General features: G+C 43.3%; 1 protein-coding gene across 2 annotated transcripts; it reads left to right on the top strand.

Annotated features, from left to right (window-relative positions):
• The first annotated feature begins 1198 nt into the window (after positions 1–1198).
• itga3b (integrin, alpha 3b) lies at positions 1199–25802 on the top strand. 2 transcript variants are annotated; one of them, XM_029456136.1, is made up of 26 exons: positions 1199–1572; positions 13290–13417; positions 14113–14195; positions 14823–15063; positions 15239–15337; positions 15456–15660; positions 16128–16321; positions 16690–16778; positions 16865–17001; positions 17105–17191; positions 17280–17347; positions 17710–17855; positions 18008–18154; positions 18244–18341; positions 18958–19129; positions 19282–19356; positions 19438–19517; positions 19698–19775; positions 19872–19974; positions 20238–20414; positions 21598–21729; positions 22909–23022; positions 23142–23240; positions 23355–23480; positions 23719–23872; positions 24291–24428. In XM_029456136.1, exons 1-25 carry the CDS (start codon positions 1382–1384, stop codon positions 23827–23829), a joined length of 3180 nt encoding a protein of 1059 aa, XP_029311996.1. In that variant the 5' UTR covers positions 1199–1381; the 3' UTR covers positions 23830–23872; positions 24291–24428. The 2 variants fall into 2 exon arrangements, with proteins under 2 accessions (XP_029311996.1, XP_029311995.1); XM_029456135.1 differs by lacking the exon at positions 23719–23872 and having other exon boundaries at positions 1382–1572; positions 24291–25802.
• Positions 25803–25848: the final 46 nt, after the last annotated feature.

Below are 25848 nucleotides of genomic sequence, written 5' to 3'. Positions count from 1 at the left end.
TGCACTTGGACAGAAAAGGTAACACAGAAGTGCCATGGGAATTTCAAAATAAAGGCGTATCTTCAAGCTCATATGCGTATGTTTTTACTTTGCTATGTTGATATTGTATCGTTTGATGTATTGTGGAATGTGCACAGTGAAGTACATTCCCCTCAGAGCATTATTTCACCGGGGGACGGAGGGGAGATTACCTCTGGGTGAGAGAAACTCCTGGAGCGAGAGGAGACGCAGAGTGGGAGCTCGGCTCATCAATTAGAGGAGGTCAGCGATGCCAGATGTAAGCCAGGAGTCAGTCAATAAAGCGGCCACGATGAAAGATTGCACGTTGCTGTGAAGATACAAGCAAACAGAGGAGGAGATGGAGCTGCAGCTGGTCTCTCGACACCAGGGGGTTCCTGAGAGAGGCAGACACAAACAGGGGAAAGAGGGTGGAGGGGGATTCATGGTAAAGGAAAGGATGCTTTAAAGAAGTCCGGCCTGCTCTGTGAACTCTCTAAGGGGATTAAGGGTTTAATGAATTGCCTATTGGAAGCCATACGTTTGAGCGTCAGGCAGTGGAGCGAGGCAGGGGGTGGCTGTCACAAGAGTGCTCATGTGAGGGCGGGCCAAGCGTCTATGAGGAGTTTTGACAGGAGGCCTGACTCTTATAATACAGTCCCTCCTACACAAAATATCCTGCGTTGAGCTAACACAATATATACATTTTGAAGAGGCTCTTTCTTGCAGGTGATAAGTTAACTTCAACTTTAAACATTGATACCATACTGTCTTGATGTGTGTTGAGAGAACACTTCCATGCATTTGGATTTCTTTTTTATGCTCGTAAAGGCAAAATACTGAAAGGAATTTTTTAGCACTAAACCTTTTTCTGTTTTTAATTATGATGAAGGTATTGATATTGAAAATATAGTGTAATACCGTATAAAGGTTTTACAAAGGAAAGAATGAAGTCACATATTGCACAAACATAATTTTGTAGCCTATACTATTCTTCAATGAACTTTTTTTTGGTTTTAAAAAGCGCAATTGAAATGTTTATTGTCTGCAGGAACAACAGGTGCAAAGCAACATATGTTGTGCGAGAGAGGAAGGGGTGAAAAGGCGAGAGCTAACCGAACTCTGCAGTCAGTGCACTTGTTTGAAATGGGTGTGGAGGGCAGTGAGGAAGGAAGGGAGAGCAGGGGAGGGCAGCAGAGAAAGGCAGAGGGAGGCAGACACCGACACCTAGGCAGTAACACTGCGCGAGGAGGGGGGACAGCCGGCTCTCAATGGGCAGGTCTCTGTGAAGCGCAGCCTACCTGTTGGAGCTCATTGCGGGAAACTAACGTGCCGGACTCACGCTGATCGTGGATCTGCGGGAAACCCACTGCACTTGCGAGGCATGAACAAACCAAACATGTCTCCCAGACTATTGCTCTGCGCGGTTTTGGCTGTGTACCACGGGACGCAAACCTGCAGCGGATTTAACATAGATGAACGGTTTCCTGTAATCAAAGAGGGGAAAACCAAAGGGAGCTTCTTTGGATTCTCAGTCGCTCTGCATCAACAGACGGAGGGCTCCAGAAAGTACCTGTAAGTTCTCAGCTGTGCATGTCTTAAGAAAATGTTTCCACTTGTTTCTCCTTTAAGAGGTGAACATACGCAGGCTACGCACCTGCTTTAGACCAGGTGGCGTAACGAAAAACAACCATTTTATCCGTCGCCTCAGAGAAGCTCATCGCGCCCACTTACTGCGTAAAACCCCGCGATGAAGGTTTGGAGACGACAGTTTATTGCGTTTAACACCTGTGGCCCGTTTGTTGACTGCGCTCACTTGTTAAACGGTTTCCTTCGCATCACACACTTTCCTTTTTCTACACATTTAGTGGTACTTCCCAAGGCAATCAGCTGTTAAAATAGGAATCTAAATTATATATATCTTTTTTTTTTACTGTGAATCCAACACTTTATCACCCAGTTAGTGCACGTGTCATTCTCCAACTTGCACTCAATCCTATTGTTGAACATGCATAATTCACTAAATTAAAAATGGCATAATTTCTGTTCTTCGAGAGGAACTTGTACTGTAGCTGCTGGTGATACAGTTAAACACAGGCTCATTCATCTGGGGGTTTTCCCTGTGCTGTGAAGTGTCTTTTAAACTCACAGCATGTGGGGAATTAAGCATTGATATTGTTTTTAAAAAAGTAGTTCCAGATCAGTTTTATGGGATCCCATATGTGCCACTTCTGTGTCGACTTCAGTACATATCCATTATGGAATGCACAGAAAGCCGTGACATATCCTGCTCTACTTTCTTTCCACCTATCCCGGGGCTATAACATTCAGCTGAGACACAAGTGAGTTTGTGTTTCGCAATAAAGGTGTTCATCGGCCTGTAACACTTGTAGGCTGTTATTACCGAGACATGAACGCTCATGTGGAGTTAACAGTGTTTTGGAGGATTAACATGAAAGTACATGCTCTTTAGTTTTTAGGAATAGTTGATGTTCAAGGACTACAATGTGTGTTACACATCTTTTCTTTTTTAATGAAAGATCCTCAAACTGTATCATTGTTTAGTGTAGGATTTCCCTCGGCCAATTACAGTGGCCCCTCATCCTTCCGCATCCACGATCACACAAGCGTGTCCATAACTTGTCGTTATCTGTGTCCTCGTTCTGCTTTGAAGGCTAATGCGCGAAGAAAATTGCCAACCACGACGCACTTCCTCTGTGTTGTCACCAGTGAAGTGAGTCTGAATGTAAGGTTTATCAGCCTAATCACTGCAGAAATGTCCCTCTAGTTCATAGAATGGATGCCAGTGTCTAGCTGACACTTGATCAATGAGGCCATCTTGACCCTGTCCCCAGAGGGATGGAGTCACTGTCCATAGACTGTAACCCGAGAAGGGGACCACATGGCGTTGGTAAAGAGGCTGGAGGCCTGTGGGGACATGGAGGCTGTTAAAAGTCTGATCAGTCCGCTGCTAGCTAAGAGGGTCAAGCTAATGTGTGCTCAGTTCCACATTGCACCGTTTAATTAGGTGATTAAGGATTCTACATCATGAGTAAATGATGCACACATGCCTCGAGGTGAAGTTCAGAGGAATAGTGTGATACATTATGGAAAGTGACAAGATCAATACCACTCTCTCTGAATATGAAGCTGCAGAGAGCAGAAACAGAACTGCTGTAAAGGTCCTCTGTGAACACAGCTTATTACGACACATATTTACGCTTGTTGTTGGGCGGCGACCTCTCCTGGACTTTCATCCAGTGGTGTTTGAAAGTCAACATGTCAACTACGTTAGTAAGTAACCACAGGTGACTAAGTTAGTACGTTAAACTTACACGTTTTAACCCAAACCACAATCTTTTTTCCAAAACCTAACCAAGTTGTATTGCCCTAAACATAACCAAGGAGTTCCGTTTCACAACGTTAAAGAGAACGGGCATATATGTCGTCCTGGGAGAACCCCATGTTAGAATCATAGGTAGATATCCAACCAGCAGCCTCTCGAAATCTCACTAATTACAACAGTTTGCCTTCAGGTAGAGCTAGGCTAGCTGTTTCTTATGCTAAGCTAACCTAAACGGCTGCTGGCGGTAGCTTCATACTTAGCATTCAGACATGAGAGTCGTATCAATCTCATGTATTTCCAAAATGTCAAACTATTCCTTTATATTTGATGGAACTTAAACACCACACATGTCAACAATTACAACTTATCTTCTTTATGTGTGTCTCTGTGTCTTATCGGTGTGTTTTATTTCTGATTTTGAAGACTCTTTGACACTTCCACCCTCAACGTGTAACCTGTGAAAGTGATAACCTACATACCTGAAACCAAAACCACACTTTCACGCTTGAATTTCTCAAGAAAGCTTTATAGCATTTACATTTCTTACAATGCTACTGTGTCTCCCGTTTCAACAGCCCATCTGTTATACGTGGACCGTCCTCCAGTACTCAGACTTTGTTGTGTACATACTCTGTGATTCTCCAAAGACGCATCACAATGTGCTGATGGTGTGTGCCATGTTTGGCTTGGGCTGGTTTTACAATGCTGTCTGTTTCCTCTGTGTTGTCTGGTTTCCTTTGTGGCCCCAGATCTGTCTCACCGCACCCTAGAGCTGTATGCTACATGTTTCCTCATTATCGGAGCCAGCTACAGTGAGGATATTTGAAAAATGCATAAGAACCAGTCGTGACATGTACGATGTTTAAAGTGGCCGTTCCTTGCGCATGCATGAGTCAAACAGAGTCCAGGATAAAAGTCAAGACAGAAGGTTTCCACTCCCACTATACTGCAATAAAGCGAGTGCAATAAAGTTTTCCCATAGTCTCTTAAGATGAGGGCTATTATCTAATTAGTCTGAACGTAGCAGTGCATTTTGGCTCAGCTGAAGCAATTTAAAAAATGTTTTTGGAATTGAGGAGGGTACAGGACCAATTAGTAAGCCGACATTGCTTCTTCTTGGGGAAGGGCTGCACCTGAATTATCTAAAAAGCTACCTGAGGGCAATTTGTACGGGGTATTCACTTCCCCACTCCCCCCTTCTCTTTGAATCACCCATTAAGGGCTCTGAGAGATTTCTTCCTGAGAGGGCTTTTTTTGTTCTCGGTCGTAGCGGGGAGGAGGGACCGGGCAGTCAGCTGGCCACCTATTGGCTCTTCCAGTCCCCTGACCCCATGGTATGCTTGGAATGTATTACCCTTCTCTGCACAGTCACAAACTGCCAGGTTTCAGGTTGAGACAAGACAGAAGTGAGTGATTCTGGGGACTATTGGGGAACACACCCACGCACACGCCCTGTAGAGTTTAAAGTCACTCCGTTGTCTCCTTCAGCAGACAAAGATTCCTTCTTTTTTTATGGCTGGGAACCTCTGCGACCTGAGAGGAAGAATTTAATTCCTCTGGCTGATGAATGTTTAATCAGAGTTGAAGTGCCTTTGCTTCTCCAGCTCATCTCTGTCTGACTGCAGCGGCCCGAGGCCATGAAAGTCAGCCATTTATGTTGACGGGGTCTTCCCCTATCTGCTGCGAGGTACAGATTGGTCGACCTGCTCGAAGGTTTATAGACACACAAGCTGAGGATTGGTTTGAACATGCACGGAAACATGGTCTGCGTTTCTTCAAACCCCTTTGAGTTGAATTACAGAGTTAACGCAGCAGATGAAGATGGTGTGCTGTAGAGAAGCTGCAAAGTCATCCTCTGGTATTAAATAAGGCTGCAAAACACAATAACACACGGACATTGTGCACGATGACCGTGTGTAATACTATCACTAAATGCAACGGTGCGTTATATGACATGCTGCAGCTCAGGCTGGTGTAAATGTTGCAGGTGGGTATGTCCGACCTGGCTGTGATCCAACATTCTCCCTCATAGAAATGCTAGAAGTCTGTCTCTGAAGTAGACCTAGTGTCAGTGGAAGATTTCCAAAGAACAAACCTGTGTTTGGCCCAAACACACGATATTACATGAGAGCCAGTTGTTCCTGATGTGACCCGGTGAAAAGGAGGTTAAAGCATCAGCAGCTAACGAGTGTGTTGAGGAATTGACTGCAGACCTTTTGAGACGATGACTTGCAGATTTCTCTTAAAGACTTATTGATGTTTTCAACAGCAGACATGATGGTTCAATAGGACCTTTTAAAAATAGTTCTAATAGCTGATCTATAAAGCATTAGTTGTGATTCATTAACCATAAATGCATCTATTAGTGTGTAAACCAATTATAAATGGTTCCTTATTTAAAAGTGGTACCTCTGCACCAGTACCAGTGTGTCCGTAGTGACCGACCCTAATCGTGTTGGTGTTTATTGGCTGTATCCAATCAGGTGGTACTGGCGTGAGCTGCATTTTGTGTGGCAGCAGGATGAATGACGTCTTCTAATAACATGTTGAAATGGACCCCCGCGGGTCACCGGGCCTCCTGCTAATCTCCACAGAGGAGATTCTCTCCGGTGGGGCTTTAATTGGAAATACCTGCAGTGAAGACTGTTTCTATCTGAACAGAACTGTAAGGGATCCCCCCCCCCCCCCTTTTCTCCCTCTGCTTGTATAAATGCTCTGCAAACAGCAAGCCGGGGCTAATGAGGGCTGCAGCTAGGGAAACTATATGCTTCAATACCTTTCTCTCTTTGTGCCCTTTGTCCTCTTTGAAGGGGAAGTATACGTTTACACTCGCTACAAGTCAGTGAATGCTGTAAGTCGTTGTCCGTCCTTCACAACAGTGCTGCAATTTGAGATTATTTTTTATTATCGATTAATCTGCCGATAATTTTCTCAATTAATCGTTTGGTCTATAAAATGTCAGATGTCGCTCAGGATATTTCTTTAATCTTTTGATATTCATTCATTCATCCTTTATTTTGACTCTGAAGTGCATTGAGGTCGAGGAAATCCTATAGGCACCAAGAAACAAATAAAACACGTAGTAATAAATATAACTATTTTACATGTAGAGCTGCAATTATCAATTAATCTGCTGATTATTTTCTAGATTAATTGATTTTGGTCTTTAAAATGTCAGAAAATAGTGAAGAATGTCCATCCCGGTTTCTCAAAGTCCAATGTGACGTCTTTAAATCTTTTGTTTTTGTAGTAGATCTTCAGATAAATACGATATAAAACAGAGAAATCAAGAAGTCTCCATATTTGAACATCTGAAAACTGCAATTTCTGCATGAAAAATGACTTTTAACGATGAATCGATGATCAAAACAACTAAATGATAGCTCGCCCTTCTTATCAATACAACTTGTGTTGATAATATATTATAAAATGCGTCTTAAATATATGATAAATAACGTATTATCTGGAAATCTTTCAAGCCTCAACAGGTAAAAACAGATGTTTCATGCACACACACACCTGCACTGCGTTTATGTAAGATGAGTAATATCTGAGAGAAAGCTTGGCACCACGCAGGCACGCTAACAGTGTTGATGTCTGCTCCATTACAGCTGTGACACAGCCCACCTGTAACCCCCCCCACTCCCCACTCCCCACTCCCCACTCCCCACTCCACCTACAGCTGGGGTCAAAATGTTAATAGAGCTGTTACTGATGTCTCTGGTGCATTCTGCTGTGTGTGTGTGTGTGTGTGTGTGTGTGTGTGTTAATCATGCTGTCTGGGGGTCATTCCTCCAGCGACAGCAGACTCTGGGTGGGCACAGTTAGCAGACCCAACCTACAGACATAAACCAAAATAACATTGTCTTTGTCGGACGATGTTTGACTCGTCGCTAATGAAAAGTGAGTTAGTTTATTATCAGGGGATGACCTGCCATGTTTAATTTGTTTACTCTTGTGTTACTGTTTCACCGATGGCAGATGGTGGTCTTCAAACAGGATGTTTGTCCAGCTGAGATTAGACTGGTGTGTGTGTGTGTGTGTGTGTGTCTAACACACTGATATCTTATTTTATTTAACACTATTCAATTGTTCCATTCCTTTTGATCAGCAAGCTTTTTTATTTCCATCAAATGACTAAATTACCATTTATCACAATGATGCCAGGATTTCATTTCCTCTATTTCTAATTGTTATGCAGAGTTTCTGCTTCTTTGTTTAACACATCAAACATCACCGCCAGCAGCTGAACTGTGAGAGTCTCAGAGAGCGTCAGACACGAGACGTAAAGCTGAACCCAGTGACAGACAGTCAGAGAAGTGTGACTGGAAAACAGAAAATGAAAACCTAAAGCTGATCAGTATTCTGTCTCACACCAGGTGAAGTTTCTGTGGCGTGTGTGCAGTGTGTTCGGTGTTCCCGCAGTTATTCACCACCGTCTTCCTGTCACTCTGTGCATGTCTAGTTAATAATTTACTACCTTCGACAGCTACACTGAAGGATATAAGAGCTACACGCTGTAAAAATACAAACTAGTTGTGTTACAGTAAAAGGTTATTCCTTTAGTGACGTTAGAAGAGTTTGATTTCTTCAGTGTTGCTTTATAATTAACAAGAACATGCATCAACTCATCATGTAAGAGTTGAAATATTTGTGGTTGAATGTTGTTGTTTGGGCTGGGTGATATTGTAAATCTACTTTTTATTTGACCTTTATACATCATGTAGTCATTTTACACATTTTCTGTGCATTCTGTAGTTAAACACCTACTAAAGTCAGAAAAAGCTCTTGTTTTACACCTATAAAGACTTATGTACATGTCTCATGTCATGATATATATATATCAATATTGTATAATGTACTTCCTGTAATCAAAAGATAGAAAGAGTGAACGATCATGACGCACAGGTGCTGTGATGTCCGGTCTGTTGGAGCACTTTACTTGCAGCAGGTTGATGTGTCACTGTTTGTCCAGAGAGGACTCATCTGTTCGCCGTGCTCTGTACGTGCACACACACACACACACACACACACACACACACACCGTCAGTGTGTTAACAACTAGGCGTGCTTACTGTGAATAATCTGATAGCAATGTGCAGGCTCAACCCCGACCTGCTGCTTTGTGAGAGCGTTTCCTGAAAGTACAAGGAACTGGGTTTATCAGAGTGCTATTGTAATACAGAGAAACCGCACACACACACACACACACACGTCCTCTTATAGGCAGCACAGTAACACTGTAACACACCGCGTCTATCAAGTCAACCATCCTCATTACATCATAACAAGAGCATAGAAAAGATCTCAGCCCTGCTCTGCTCCTGTCCCTCGTGCTTAATTCAATCTGCAAAGTGAGTCACTCCATTCAATATCATCTCCATTTATTGCTCAGTGGGTCTAAGTGGTAATGTTTCCGTGGAATCGATACGAGTCGCCTGTAGCGCAGGAGCTTTATACCGTCCTGAAGGACTGAGTTTGAGGGTTTAGAGCTTTTTGTGCGCTTGTTACTTGATTCTACTTGTTTCGCAATTTGGCGACCTCAGTGCAGGGTTAGGGTTAGGGTTAGGGTTAGGGTTAGGGGTGAGTGTGTATCGTGGACAGGACAGGTTGTTTGTTTCACTTTTGTTCTTCATCAAGCAGACATATCTAATCCAATGAATTAATCCGATAGTGTGTTTCATCTTTACGTTGAGCGCTGTGAACTTGCCCTCCAGTTCCACATGTTACCTGAGCTAGATCTGGCACAAGCTGCACCACCCTGCTGCAAAACAACAAACCCACTTGTGTTTGTCTTGTGCACAAACTGATCTGCCAGTTTATGATTGTGAAAATGATTGGCACTTCACTGAACCTCCTCAGCTCTGCTCATTTGGCATCGATCCTCCCGCTGTGTCCTCATCCAGCAACACCTTGTTACCAGGGGCAACATCTGCGTGTGTCAGCGGGTTGCTAGCGAGCCTGAGGTATGACACTTTAATTTCACTTAATTATCACCCTGAGAAGTTGCATACGGTGTGGTAGAAGGAGTGAAACTGGTCGAAACGTTGCATAGCCGAAGCCCTGAGTGCCACAGCCGCACCCTGTGACACACACGTGGCCTCATCTGGAGAGGTCATCCATCACTCGTGTAACGCCGACATACTCAAACACACTCGCAGCAGCTTTACCATGTCGTCACACTCCGGTTCAGACTGGATCCAGACGAAGGTGAATCTGAATGAGACGTTGTTTCTCTTTAAACACGGCCTGACATTGTCTGTTCTTGTTAGTCTTGCAAAAGCCAATGAGGTGGAGAGAAAATGTGATCCAGGATGGGTTAGTCATCTTTAATTAAGCTCCTGGTTTCACTTCTGTTGATGTTGAGTCAGGAGCAGGCGGGGGGGGGTGGGGGGACAGCTACATGTGTTGTGTTGAGGGTCTTATAGACAGATGTCTGTTTACCAAACTGACAAAGCCTTGTAGTGTTTTCTCTTTTTCGCTCCTGTGAGACAAGGAGCGATCACCCCCCCCCCATTACTCCCTCGCTTTTTTCAACACCTCCTCCCCCTCTTTTAGTTTTTGTTGGCGCTGTCAGGAGCTGCGGTGATTAAGATGAGTAGATAAGTTGACCTCTGTTTGTTTAACTCAACACCACGCACTGATATGAATATACAGTAGTTCATCCAACTCCGTCGGGGAGTTCTGCAACTTCACATGTGAGGAGCGCCGCGCTCACCTTGGACGGGTGTGTTTGGTAAATGTTTGGTTTAGCCAGACGATCACTTGTGGGGGCGAATTTCAACATGTCCTAAGAGTTGGAATGCAACCCCCCCCCCACCTCTCCCTCTCTGGGCCTTTGACAGCCTGTTTATGAGGAGGTGATGAGCAGGCGGGGAGGAGGAGAGCACACAGGACAGGATATGAGGTGCGTTGTCAGGTGAGTCAACGCTTTGTAACTCACGTTTTGGGGATTTTTAACGTACGAGTTGAGAAACCTGAAGATATCCTTTATACTTTGTTTTAGTGTTTCCACTCATTGTGCTAAGCTAAGCTAACAAGTGTCTTGCTGTAGCTTCATATTTACTGCACATACACGAGAGTGGTCGCACTGACAGCCCCGTACAAAGACGAGAGCGAGGAAAGCTGCGTCCTCGGCCCACATCCTCCTCCCGGTGGCCGGTCAGAGTCAAATCTAACTCCACGCAGGGAATGGACTGAGCGCATTTCACAAAATGTAAAACTGCTCCTTTAACTGAAGTGTTGCCTTCATGAAAACAGCGTTAAAGCTGCGTCTTCACTGTATGTCAAACGTGACGCGGTCACTCTGCAGTGTTGAATCTCCACAGCAAACACAGCTGACCCACGTGGCTCTGACGAGACGACAGTGTGTTCATGAGCTCGGGTCTTTTTCTCCGGTTTGCTCTTCCGGCCAAGGTTGCCCAAGCCTCCGTAAAGCGTTTGCGATTAGCGCTGGACTCTGTGCCTCAATTCCTCACAGTTTTTTCTCTTTCTGTGTGTGCAAAGTTCACACTAACCTCAGCTCTAAGTGTTTTAGAACACAGTCTTTCTTTGCTCTTTCTAAATACTTTGGTTTCCCACAAGAATGGCCGACATGTTTTGAGACACTGTGCCGTTTCACAGCTGACAAACATCTCTGGGTGGCCATGACTTCTCATTCCATTTCTAATCTAGTCTGTGGAAGTAGACAGGCAAGTCATGTGTACAGAAAACACACACCTACTTGCTCATGTGCTCATATTCTCTGCCGTATCGGAGCACACACACACACACACACACACACACACACACACACACACACACACACACACACACACACACACCCATGCACTTCTACTGTAGATTACAGAAGGGGCCTCCGCACTCACGGGGGGCTCTGTGGCCCTGATTCTCCACATATCAGTCAGTCCCACTAACTACTACACATCTCTGTGGAATCTCAGATGCTGTCTGCATTACTGAATGATTACCTGAGCCGAGGCCTCTTCCTGCCCGTCCGCTGGAAGCTGCTGGCCCTCAGAGGCCATCTTGGCTCTTGCTGGTTGTCATCACTGTGGCAAGATAATTGATTCATCGCTGATGAAGCTCGTCTGGGAGCAGGAAGAAGGGATAATTCAACCTTTCTGTTTCAAACTACGGCTGGAGGACGTCTGCGATCAGTGGAAAATACTTCACGGTCACGTTCACATAGTTCTCTAGTTGTAATTAGATTAGATAAGTAACATTTATTGCCACAACTCCTGAACTACGATTAAAAGCGTTGTCATCTCCCAGATGGTGACGCATCAGATCTGTAACGAGATCAGCGGTGGAAACAAACTCACATGACAAACTTCCCTGTTCACGTTCAGGCGACACATCAAAGAAGTCTTGAGATGTTCAATCCTGATTAGATTAGAGTGTGTGTGGGGGCATTTTGTGTACGTGGGGGTGTGTATAAATACAGGAGGCTGTGGTGGAGCTGTAGAGCCTCCTCCTTCTGTCACGTTTGACCTCTGATGACGTGTCATGTCAGAGCAATGAAGCGTTGACATTTAGATTTTAAGGCACATTGACCTTTCCGTAAAGGTCCACCCAAAATGTGTATTTATTCTTGCTTATCCGTGTGTGTAAGGGGCTCGCTGGCCTTCAGTTAATGTGACTCACAGCTTGACTCACTTTGCACCGTAGCAGCTTGTCAGCCTTCAACTAGGGATGGATAGGATTCTAGCGCTGATCGGGGTGAATTTCCATAATTGGGATAATGTTGAATATCCATCAGCGACTAACATGTGAGAAATACAGCCTGGTTTTAAAAATACAGTACAATACAATACAATACAATACAATACAATACAGTACAATACAATACAATACAATACAATACAATACAATCGCGATTATTCCGTCCAGGTTAATCGTGACGTGACAGTTTCAGATTGTCCCGTGCCTGCGTCCAACCAGCCTCGCATGAACACATTCAGGAAGCTTGAATGAAAAGAGCACACACTTTGATTACACGACTATATGCTTTTGTTTCCCACACAGTACAGCAGGCCATGTGTCACACTCACACACACACACACACACACTGTAAACAAGATTGTCGGCACCTTCCGCCTACAAAGTGGAGCTAATAAATCTTGTGCTGACAGTAAACAGTGTGTCCCAGCGCAGAGCCTGGTAGAGGGAGTAATCCTTCTACTTCAAAGTTCTGTGCTGTGTTACAAGGTGCTGATGTAGGGAGTGGACGACAAGATCAGGTCCATCACCAAGAAGTTAGTGTGTGTGTGTGTGGTGTGTGTGTGTGCGTGTGCGTGTGCGTGCGTGCGTGTGGGTGTGTGTGGTGTGTGTGTGTGTGTGTGCGAGTGTGTGGTGCCCAGACTTGTCACGGGTCATGCTCTGACTGCTCCACTCCCTCCGCTATTAATTCACAGGTCACGTGAACTGGCTCACTCTTGTCCGTGTGTGTGTGTGTGTGTGTGTGTGTGTGTGTGTGTGTGTGTGTGTGTGTGTGTGTGTGTGTGTGTGTGGAGGGGTTCTCAATCTTTTGTATCTTTTGTTCCACTTTCCCAAATAAATGAGAAAACAAAAACACAACATGACATAAAAATGTTATAATTGCTGTAAATACCCAAAACTAATACTCCTCTAACCCTCACCTTCACTGCCTGCTATTATAAATCCTAATGAAATGTTTCCTCATCACGCTTTGGAGCTTTTACTGGCACAGGGTGACCTTTTGTGTCTGTGTGTATTTGTATATTGTGCAATCTTAGCATTTGTCAGTACCTCCGTGGTCCAATAGGTGGCGCTCTAACGCCCACCAGTGGTTGAGAAAAGCTGTTCTACAACTTGAACCTGCAGGATACGTGTTTCCTGTGTTTAGACTAGAAAGATTATGTTGATGTTGTATTGTCTAACATATAATCCAATAATCTTTCTATCTCTTTCTTTCTGTGTCCAGGCTTCTTACAGGAGCTCCCAAAGAGAAATCCAATTCTCTAAAAAATGTCAATGAAACAGGTGCCATCTACTCGTGCCCCATTACAACTGACACCGCAGACTGCTCCAGGATGGACCTGGTCAGCTCAAGTAAGCATGACGCCGAGCTCTCAGACGGGATGTATCCTTTTAAACCGGCTGATGCGGTATTATAACAGAGGCACGGGATGGGTGAGGGGTCTGAGGGCGCCAGAGACACATGGGGAAGGTAGTCTGCACCTGAGCAGATGACCAGCTTCCTCTTTATACAATAAGGACAGAACTAGTGTGTCAAACGTCTAATCCTCCGCATGACCAATAGCATGCGGGATCATCTGCTGCACCTACATGATGAGCTGCAGGATATGAAACTCTGAGAGCGCGTCTTTTCTTAATTGAAGGTTATTAACTGATAGACTTACTTACTTACCTGGAGGCTACAAGTAAGAGCCATAATAAAAGGATTCCTCATCACTTTTGATGTTGAGGTCGGTGACTGTTGCTGCACTCACAACACATTTCTGTGGTAAATATATGTCAGGGCACGATCCAGGCTGCGTGAAGCGTCATTTTCCTGCGAATATTATCACCATAATCATAATCAATCGTGTTGTTTCTTCTCACTGTAGACTGTTTGTTTGGTTCAAATATGGCACGGAAACAGTAGAAACCCGGTTCTTTAATAAAAGAACAAACATGTTTAATAATCTGGATGATAAACGGTAGATTTTACACTTTATTTACATAGTTCATAGTGAGCTTTTAAACCCTTTTTAATGTAATTCCCACATCTGCCTCATCCGCAGCCAGCTCGTCCGAGATGGTGGAGGGCATGTGGCTCGGTGTGACGGTGGCCAGTCAGAGGGACCAGCCGGCGGGACGCGTCCTGGTGAGATGACACGCCGCATTACTCTATTAGTCAGTGTCACAGGTGGCATATTATATATATATATATGGTAATATTTACTGTTGCACTGAGGGGGAGGCACGGTGAGATAAAAAAAATAATAAAACCCCCTCTGTACTTCAATCGTCACAGATGACACAATGTGCTTGTTGCAATATTTACTGCAGCATAAAGCAACCAGATGATGCACTCAACACACACACACACACACACACACACACACACACACACACACACACACACACACAACTCCACGTCCTCTTATAGGCAGCTTTCTATTGGAATCCTGCAGGAACATTGTGCCAACATCTCATGTACTCTTAGTTATGTTCTAAGAGAAAGAACAATATGTGGCTCACAAAGTAAACAGCTCACACACAGCGGACATTACTTCACATTCATATAGATTATAATGAGAATTTGCTGTTTTATTTAATTTAAAAGGTTTGTTCCACCCTTAGCCATTGTTAGTTTTTAATGTGCATTATACAACAGAAAGTAAGTAATAATTGTAGCTTTGATTCGATCGTAGTATATGTACATTATCAGAAGCAGCTTCCAGATTTGACACGTTGTAAATGTGAAAACACACTCTTCTCTGGTGTCCAGGCTTGCGGACATCGCTACGTGAAGATCATCAGAGGGGAGCAGCGACGAATGATAGGAAAGTGCTACGTCAGGAGCAACGACCTGACCTTTGACCCCAACGACGAATGGCAGACTTACAGTTACGAGGTCTGCAACCCCAACTATGACTATGAGCTTGAGGGCATGTGCAACATGGGCATCTCAGGCGGCATAACAGAAACCGATGTCTACATCGGCTCTACGGGCAGCTATGTGTGGCAAGGTGGGCACTGAAGAGTTAACGCTAAAAAAAGATGGTGTTTTGTTATAATAGGCTGGTTTCACAGACGGGGATTAAACCCTGTGCAAGTCTGTCACTGGGATTATTCTCTGTCTGTGCAGTGCGTTGTGCACGAGGCAGACCTAACAGTGTTGTCTAATTCTGCTTTGTTACAAAGGAAATGTTCATGTAACGTGGAGAGATCCAGATCCAGCGAACGCCTGGGACTCTGTAGACAAAGACTTTGGACAGCTGAAAAGACGATACAGTTATATGGGTAAATATATCGTATGTTTTTGCCTCATATATACATCCCATGCACTCTCATGCTTTTTAAGGCCTCTCCACCCTCCCACAGTCAGATGACAGTGAATCTCAAACGCTTTCTTCCTCAGGTTACTCAGTTGTTGAGGAGAAGAAGTTGCTGAGCCATGATGAGTACACAGTGGTGACGGGGTCTCCCAGGGACGACGCCAAGGGCTCTGTGATGTTCGGGTTAAAGACCAACTCAGACATCAAGCTGGGACTCATCCTCCCCGGAGAACAAGTGGGCTCGTACTTTGGCAGCAGCCTCGCTATCACCGACCTCAACAATGACGAGTGCGTCTCTTCGTTATTTTTAATTAAAATCCAAACAGAGGACCAAAACAAAAACATATTTTAAGCATGAGCTACTTGTGCTTCTAAAGTCACGGACAGAGAAGAAGAAGAAAAGCACGATGTTCGCATGTCTGTAACTTTATCTTGAGGCTGCCTCACGCTCGAACGCTCTGTCGCTATGATCTGCCTTGTTATGTGCAGAATGCTTGACACTGATGAATGTATGAGCTGAGATGAGAGAAGAAAAGATGTCCCTTCAGCAGCTGAGATAAGGTGTTCGTCATGACATCATGTTAAAATCATGTCTCTCCCTCGCTGCGTGGAGGGAAACCTCGTTGGCCCTGAAGGAATACTTGATGAATGTTTGAGATCCAGGGGATTGAATGCTTTAGGATGACCTTGTTTGGTATGTGCATGTATTTGCATATTAAAGTATCTTCTTTGGACATTTCATTTGCCTATTACAGCTGGAACGACCTGATTGTGGGCGCCCCGTTCTACTTTGACCGTATGAAGGATGAAGGAGGAGCAGTGTACATCTTCATGAATGAGAACGGGTCGTTTCAAAAGACCGCCAGCATGGTGCTGAAGGGCCCATCGTCCTCTGCCTTCGGCTTTGCGGTGGCTGCCATCGGCGACGTTAACCAAGATGGATTCCAAGGTACGACACAAACACAGCTTGCCTAAATGCAGCCTAACTTGCAGATACTTCTAGTTAAAGTCCATCTTATGATGTGTTTCTATTATTTTGTCTACCCCGTGCACTAAAAGGTGGTGCACTAACTGTTCTGCTGTGACTAGTTTGGTCAAAAGGAAGCATTCAGTTCCTCATTAAGGCTTTGTGGGATTGTTTTGTGTGCTATGTTGCTAAGATATTATCTCAGCAGGGACAGGTGCCATGTTGTACACATTTTAAGTAGTGCTATGCTTCCACCTAGAGGCCAAATTAAGTCCCTGAGTGTCGTTTCAGCAGCCTGCCTTTGCATTTTCTTTCCCCTCAATATGTCACAACGTTGTTTGTGTCTGCAGACTTTGCAGTGGGAGCTCCATTCCACGACACAGGAAAGGTTTACATATGGATGGGGAGTAAAAAGGGAATCTCAAAGGAGCCCAGTCAGGTAACATAAATGACTTCACGCCATGGATGCACTTCATACTCTGAAAGATGTGTTGACCTCCTGCGTGTCATTTCCGCCCTCTGTAGGTGATCGAGGGTAAGTCAGTGGGAAGTGGAGGATTCCACACCTTCGGCTACTCTATCAACGGAGGGATGGACATGGATGACAACAGTTACCCGGACATCTTAGTTGGCTCTCTGGACGACCGATTGGCCCTGCTCAGGTAGAAATAAGCGAGGAAATTGTTGGGTGAAAACACAGTATTTGTGTGTGTACACTGTGTACTTGTACAGTTTGATTCCTCGTATCATTGTGTTTGTTTTCAGGGCTCGACCAGTCCTCCACTTAACGAATAACTTCACTGTCGAGCCAAAGGTTGTGGACTCCAATCAGTGCCCTGAAAGCACACCCTGGTGAGATGTCTCCTCAGAACACATCAGTCTCACACTCGCTCATTCGGTTTGGTTTGAACAGAGATTCATTTGTGTTTTTGTTTTGCAGCATCACAGCGACAGTGTGTATGTCTTTCACTCCAAGCAATGGAAACAAAGACTTCAAGAAAAATACCAGTAGGCAGTCTTCATTTACTCAAATTACTTTTTTACTTTTTTACAATGTTAATGTAATGTGTTAGATTACTAATCATTTTAAATTGCCTGAATTAAAAGCTGCAATTTTGAATCTACATGTATATCCAGAGATGTGCACAGACATCTCGAGGGACTGTTGCTCCAACGTTAAAAACTTAAACAATTATAAAGAACAATTACATTTTAAAGATTAATGACATTTCAGAAACTGCACATTGTTAGTGTAAGTCAACATAAAGCCCAAAGTAAACAGGGTTTGTTTGAAAATGTATTTCTTACTAAACACATGAACTTGCTGCAGTGATCTATAATGTACAGTGTGTGTTTTTGACTTTGTGCAGCGGTGAAGTACACGGTGGAGGCCGACGTGGAGAGGAGAAGAAGCCCTCGTGTTCGCTTTAAGGACAAGAAGGACGACACGTTTATCGGCTTCCTGAGCCTGTCATCGTCCAAAACCAAGTGTCATACTCTGAAACTGATTGCAGTGGTAAAGCCTCAGTATAAATACATCATAGTGTGTGTGTGTGTGTGTGTGTGTGTGTGTGTATGTTTGATATGGTATTTTCTGCCGTGGACATTTAAATTGAGAAGGTGCTGTTGCCCCTTCGACTAATTTAAACTTCCCGGATGATTCTACAGGCGCCTGTGAGGGACAAACTGGAACCGGTGGTCTTTTCCCTCAGCATGGCCTTACATGAACAAAAACCTAAATCCAGACGTACCCTGCAGAACCTGGACTCCTTCCCAATTTTCAGCCAGGAGCAGAAACTCATTCAGAGGACTGAGGTACGGAGCGGCCAGCGTTGCATTCATAGGTCACATTGTAAATAACTAGATATGGTATAATGTGATATTATTTGTTCTATTTCCTGCAGATTCACTTTAAGAAGGAGTGTGGCTCGGACAACACGTGTAGCAGCAACCTGCAGCTGACAGCCCAGTTTGTTGACAAAGAGGAAAAGCCTTACCCCAGGTGAAACTAAATTCTAAGAGTTATTTTAAAGCTGTTACAGAAACCTTTTGTTGGAGATTTGGGGAAATGTGTTTATTTGCTTTCATGCCAAGTGTTAGATGAGAAGATTGATACCTCTCTCATGTCTTCACTGTAAATGTGCAGTTAGCACCAGCCGCTGGTTAGCTTAGCTTAACATAAAGACTGGAAAGAAGGACATGTTACATATATTTAATCTATACAATTACTTTTGGACAGAGCCGATAGAGCTGATTCCCCTTGTTTCCTGTCTTTATGCTAAGCTAAGCTACTGTCTCCTGGCTGTAGCTTCATGTTTAGCGTACAGACGTGTATTTACCTTCTCATCTAACTCTCTGCAAGACAGTGAATAAGTGTCTATTCCCTTACTGTCAATATGCAGTGTCTTCATTTTAATTAATTCTTCTTTATATACCGTCTATGATGTGTAACAATCACAAATGTTTCTCTCAGAACTTTAGCATTAGCACTGAGGATTAGCTGTCACTGCCACATGCTTACAGCAGCAAGCAATACCTGGTTATAAATGTAAATGTATTAATAATCCACAAAATAAGTGAAGAAGTAAAACCTATTGTCCATGTATCCTTGTGTCCAGGCATGGGCAATTCCAGAAACTTCAGTTCAACAGCAATTTGAAGATAATAAGGCTGAGGGTGGAGGTGACCAACTTTGATTCTCGGGGGAAGCTGGGGGAAGATGCCCACCAGGCCATGCTCAACGTCACCATCCCTGACGCACTGAAATACTCCGGCGTCAGGTCGTTGTCGGTACGTCCACTGGAGGGCAGCAGACGCCTGAGAAATGCCCATTTATTAGACATTTCCTCATGCCATGTGTTACATTATACTGTAGAAATCTTTATCTATGTTTGACATCAAAATCTAATCCTTTTGTTCACTTTCTCATGATGCTGATTCAGGATCACGATGTACAATGCACTCTGGATGGCACAGTGATTTGTGAGCTGGGGAATCCACTTAAAGGCAATGAAAAGGTACGTTTGAATCGACGTCATCGACGTTGACTCTTTTCCTTGGCTGAGATGAGTTTGACACACTCTTGCTTCCATTATCAGGTGTCACTTACCATCAAGTTTGAGACCTCAGGGATCAATCTGAACACACAGGAGATTGAGTCCCAGCTACTTCTGTCCACGTAAGTGCTTAACATTGATGCATGATTGTATTTCCTTCTAAAGCTCAGTTTTGATTCCATAGTTTAGTCATTTGAAGCTGATCCTAATAGTATTTTAGTTTTTTATTTAGCACAAAATGTAAAGTTGCATAATCAATATCACACTGGCAAACAATGTTGTGATACGGGTTGTTTCTTCAGTCTTAGTGAGCAGAGTGACCTGAAGCCTGTGTCTGTGGCCCTGCTGATTGAAAACACCATCCTCCCCTCATTCTCCATGTGAGTGCCATAACTCACATGACATACTATATATACACTGAAGTAGTTACATCACATTATCTTCCACATCTAACTTCTAACTCTCAACCCGTCCAGAGTGAACCCGCTGGTACAAACAGAATTCAGTGGGACGGTGATGGGCGAGTCAGCCATGGTCAACACCAGTGACGTGGGCAATCTGGTGGAGTTCACCTTCAACGTGAGTCACCTCCACCACTCACACTATATTAGATCTCCAGGACTTTATATTGCATCTCCACCCTGTCTTTTGAAGCCAAAACGTTCATTCTTCAGAAGTTTAATATTGCGTGGGGTAGTTATGTGAGTCATGGTTTGTGGTGTAAGCACGACCAGGGGTGGATACTATTTAGGGGTTACAAACTCACAGTGAAGCCCTGACTGTTATTTCACACCAACTGTTTGATTTCTTCTGAAGTTTCCTTTTTTTTGTGCTGCCACTAGGTGAACATGAGGGGACAGCCCCTGGGAGACTTGGGGACCCTGGCTGTGGAGTTCGAGTGGCCGTTTGAGGCATCCAACGGCAAGTGGCTGCTGTACCTGACGAAGATCATCGTTAAAGGGGATTCAGAGGTGGAATGTAACCCTGCTGGAGAAGTTGTCAACCTCCTTAACCTAACTGTAAGGATCTTTTTTTAGGCTTTGGTTTAGACCCACATTATGCTCCTTTTCCTCAAGAGCCAATTGATATGTATTGTTTATGCCCAAATCCTTGGACACTTTGAAGCAGTGTCCAGAAACAGATACTGAAGATTCAGATTTTGAGCAGTGATTCAGCTATCTCTGAACCACATGAAAACATCCTGGGTTCATATTCAGACCTTTGATACATGCCGTTCTTTTCTCATCTAATCTTTCTTATCTGTGTAGCCTATACTGTCAACTACGCAAAAGCTTTTCTGTTCATTATTTTTATAGCTTACTCCTGCCCACACCCAAGACCTACACACATCCCAAAATGTCCCATTAAAGCCACAAACACATACAGTTACATATAAACAGCGAGGAACGGGCTTTAATGAAAAGGCTAGAGCCAAAAACAAGACTGTCTACAGCCATGCTAGCAACCCTGTGAGGCTGCCACAGCTGCACTTTGAGCTAAATGCTAATGCCAGCATGCTAGCATGCGTGCAATGACAATGCAGGTGTAGGCCTACTGATATTTAGTATGTCAAACTAAGAATGTGAACTATTCACCGCTTACAATCTTAGTTTAGCATGTTAGCATGCTAACTAATAAGCTAATTAGCACTAAACATAAAGGTGCAACACAAAGTAAAGCTGAAGCCGTTTTATTAGGTCATAAACCAAAGCTAGCATGACTGACGACTGTGCGACAGTTGCTCACAGGTGTCTTTGGGTAATGTAACAGTGTACTTGATGCATTTCATTGAATTAGGCTGATATTAAGCAAGTCAGTGTACTTTAACTTTGCTCCTTTTGTGCTGAAAACAGGGTTGTTGCATGAGCTGTAATTCATCCTGACTTGAGTGTGAACTGAAAGAGCCTGAGCAGTGTTAGAAAAGGGGGGTGAAAAACCAAACCACAGATGTTCAGAAATACATCTTGGTATTAAAATAAAAAAGGTCTGTGTCACCACATACAGACCCAACAGAGCCCCAAATAGAAAGTCATAACGCGTGCGGCCTAGATATAGTCAGAAGAAATGACAGTGCTATTCTAAGAAGAATTTTGTAATGTCTTTATCAAAACCAGTAATTACCGCCACAAGCTCTCTGATGTCATGTCTCTGTCTCATGTGCTTCCTTCTTCAATTTTTCCTTCTCCCTGTCCTGTCTTCCAGTTGTCAGGGGGCGGACGAAAGCGTACTAAACGACAGATCGTGGTGGATGATGTTGATACGACAAGGCCACATATTATTGAGCCACAGGCAGCCGTCACGCTGCTCACTTCTCGCAAAGAGTCCTACCTGTTGGTAAGAAACAGATCTGCCTTATTAAGCGCTCTTGTGCACCCGCTTTTCACACGTCATTTGAAGTATATATCAATTGTATTTCATAGTATAGTATGTAAAAAAAGGCCTAAAAAAGTCATAGTATAGTATGTCATAGAAATGTTATAGTTCGTCCTAATAAAGTCATAGTATAGTACGTCATAGAAATGTTATAGTTCGTCCTAATAAAGTCATAGTATAGTACGTCCGAATAAAGTCATAGTATAGTACATCCTAATAAAGCCATAGTATAGTATGTCCTAATAAAGTCATAGTATAGTACGTCCTAATAAAGTCATAGTATAGTACATCCTAATAAAGTCATTGTATAGTACGTCCAAATAAAGTCATAGTATAGTATGTCATAGAAATGTTATAGTTCGTCCTAATAAAGTCATAGTATAGTACATCCTAATAAAGCCATAGTATAGTATGTCCTAATAAAGTCATAGTATAGTACGTCCTAATAAAGTCATAGTATAGTACATCCTAATAAAGTCATTGTATAGTACGTCCAAATAAAGTCATAGTATAGTATGTCATAGAAATGTTATAGTTCGTCCTAATAAAGTCATAGTATAGTACGTCCTAATAAAGTCATAGTATAGTACATCCTAATAAAGTCATTGTATAGTACGTCCAAATAAAGTCATAGTATAGTATGTCATAGAAATGTTATAGTTCGTCCTAATAAAGTCATAGTATAGTATGTCATAGAAATGTTATAGTTCGTCCTAATAAAGTCATAGTATAGTACGTCCTAATAAAGTCATAGTATAGTATGTCATAGAAATGTTATAGTTCGTCCTAATAAAGTCATAGTATAGTATGTCATAGAAATGTTATAGTTCGTCCTAATAAAGTCATAGTATAGTACGTCCTAATAAAGTCATAGTATAGTACATCCTAATAAAGTCATTGTATAGTACGTCCAAATAAAGTCATAATATAGTATGTCCTAATAAAGTCATTGTATAGTACGTCCTAATAAAGTCATAGTATAGTATGTCCTAATAAAGTTATAGTATAGTATGTCCTAATAAAGTCATAGTATAGTACGTCCTAATAAAGTCATAGTATAGTATGTCCTAATAAAGTCATAGTATGTCCTAATAAAGTCATAGTATAGTATACCATAAAAAATGTCATTGTGTATTGAAGGAATGCTCCAAGGGGACAGCACGATGCGTGACATTCACTTGTCCGCTGCTCAACATGACGGATTCAGCCAAGATTTATGTCCAGTCCCGTTTGTGGAACAGTACCATGCTAGAGGTCAGCTCTCCAGCTGCACACACACACACACACACACACACACACACACAAATAATATTAATAATTTAATAAAATTGTCCCTTTATATTTTCACGCCGGTTGATCGTGTGTTCCCACAGGACTACTCCAACGCTCTGAGAATTACAGTCAGAGGTCAAGCCACACTGAAGCTCATCACAGATAAATCAACCATCAGGATGGACAGTCAGACCAGCATGGTGCGTGATGGTGGTGATGGTGGTGATGATGATGATGATGATGATGATGATGATGATGATGATGATGATGATGATGATGATGATTGTACTTGAATTTCTCCACCTTTCTTCTAGTTTACAGTAGAAATAGAGCCACTTGAGGGGGTGGAGGCACCTTATGAGCTCCCGCTGTGGATCATCATCTCTGCAGCTGTGGCGGGAATTCTACTACTGGCAATAATCATTCTTATACTTTGGAAGGTGAGACTATCGATAACCATTGCACTGGTTACACTGTTTCACTTGCTGTAATTCTGCAGACACAGAATCTAAATTGCACTGAATCTCACCACATGTACGTTTTTTTTCCCCCTCACACCAACAATCCTCTCTGGATTATATGATAGCTGACTGATGTATAACCTCCAGATCAAGCCTTTGGTCTAACTTTTGATTTACCCCCCCATGCACCCTCCTCCTCCTCCTCCTCCACCCACAGTGTGGCTTCTTCCAGAGGGCCAGCAGGAGGGAGATGTATGAGGCCAAAGCCCAGAAGGCTGAGATGAAGATCCAGCCCTCTGAGACAGAGAAGCTGACTGAGGACTACTGAGGCCCATGGGTCCCCCAACAGCACACAGCAGTGGGGCTTTTGGGTAACAACACCCCTTCAAATGGACTTTCTTTGGAGACTATTAATTAAGCTTGGAGTGTGATTCAACTCTTTTAACCACTTAACTTTCTCTTTCTCTTTTATATCCACCTAACATCGCTTCTACTTCCCTTTCAGGCTATGCATTGCGCTGCTGTTCACATTAAATCCTGTTTGTCTTCCCTACTTCATCTTGTCTACTCAGCGTGGGTTTATCTTTTACCTAACTTGCTTTTCCTCAGCCTATGAATTCTAACTCTCCTTCTCAACCCGTCATTAATCCCAGTTCTCCTGCTGTTTGAGTGTATCCTCCTTAATGTCACGTCTCTCTCTCTCTCTCTCTCTCTCTCTCTCTCTCTCTCTCTCTCTCTCTCTCTCTCTCTCTCTCTCTCTCTCTCTCTCTCTCTCTCTTTCTCCACCAGCTTGGATTCTTCAAGCGAGCCATCTACTACCGGAAAATGCCAAAGCACCAGGGGGTGAAAATTTGCAAGGCAGAGAGGTATCAGCTCAATCTGGGATTTCAGTTTGAGGAGCCACAGAAAAAGTATTGGATCACCAACTGGACAGAGATGCAGCATTACTACTACTGAGGCCCCGAGACACTCACCGTCACACTGGTTTGACACGGGCCAATCAAAGAACAATGGGCTCGGTCGAGCCACATACATGGACCAATTGATGATTTCCTTTTTTTTTCTACTTTAAGTAGATTTCACCAACTTTTCCAGTGCAATATACTGAACCGTTTGTTTCAGAGATTGTAATTTGTTAAGTATTTTCGATGAATGCAGGGTTGGAATCAAGGTTGCATTCACGAGTAAATTGTAAATGGTTTTTGATTACGGTGTTTGCATGTATGCTTTTTTCTTTCTGAATCCTCCAAGCAAAAGTTGCTGGTCATTCAACATGTTTATTTCCACCATGTCTGTTTTCCTCTCGAATCAGAGGAGTGAGGATCGATCTTCTCTGTGTGTCCCAGGCATTACTTTGTGCTCAGCGGCTGTAGGGTATGTTAGGGTTTTAAACCTACGTCAGTCCTTAAAGGAGATCGTTTTTTGAACTGCACTTTGAACACGTTGAGCAGCATCCCCTCTGCTACGAGCGTCGGTACGTGAATGTCCTCATCGGTGGCAAGCATTACGTAGACTAACATCTGAAATGCAGTTATGATTGTGGAACTGACCTCCAAAAAGTGACGTAGAAAAAGTATTTCCCTGTGTAAATACAGAGATAAATTGATACTCATTGGTGAATAATTCATTTTATAGCCCAGCTGGACATGTTTTGATTAAATTCCATGTCAAGAATCAATACAAACGCCCCGGGAACAAGTTGACAAGCAATAGCTTCATGTCTGTATGTAGAGTTAGCCAACATGTGCACACTTGATTATTATTTATTACACTGTCTTGTGTTATTACAGTAAAGAACCTATCTTTAAAAGAATATCACAAACAGGGAGTCATGACACTGGATTCAATAAGGTTCTGGGGACCGTAAAGCTCTAGCGTAGATAGTTACGTTATATATTGTACATAGTGACAAGATACAGTGACTGTTTGAATCAATGCTCATGTCATTGGCCTTTGTTGTTTCGATGTCCCTAAGCTTTGTATTTTTGTATGAGACAGTAAGGTGACACTTGGATTGTTTCCAAGCCATTGTGGCCCCCATTGAGGTCAACCTGCAGCACTGAAAACAGAGCGGACCGGGAGAAGACCGTCTCTGAGCGGTCTCTGAGTGTTGCGTTACCGCTCTTGTCCGTGTTACCTGAGAGCCCTGCAGTTGTTGTGACCGAGGCTGTTACAGAGGCTCCATTGAGAAGAGGGAAAGGCTGAAACCGATGCACAAACTCTGCTCTCTGTCGTGTTTTTGTTGTTTTGTTGTTTTTTACTGTGCAGTTTCAATGTAATTAAATCGTTTTTAACAACCTTCGCAGTTGTTTTCCATAATATCTCGTTTGATCACATAGAGCAGAAT

Source organism: Cottoperca gobio, chromosome 19, assembly GCF_900634415.1.
Source record: "Cottoperca gobio chromosome 19, fCotGob3.1, whole genome shotgun sequence".
Taxonomy (NCBI): Eukaryota; Metazoa; Chordata; class Actinopteri; order Perciformes; family Bovichtidae; genus Cottoperca; species Cottoperca gobio.
Note: the sequence above shows the minus strand (reverse complement) of the source record. Positions and strands in the feature narration are given on the sequence as shown.

Coding starts and splice junctions, on each gene's coding strand:
- itga3b (XM_029456135.1), top strand. CDS start 1,382: ATGAACAAACCAAACATGTCTCCCAGACTATTGCTCTGCGCGGTTTTG. Junction 14,196..14,822: donor AGCCGGCGGGACGCGTCCTG/GTGAGATGACAC, acceptor TCTGGTGTCCAG/GCTTGCGGACATCGCTACGT. Junction 16,322..16,689: donor TAACCAAGATGGATTCCAAG/GTACGACACAAA, acceptor TTGTGTCTGCAG/ACTTTGCAGTGGGAGCTCCA.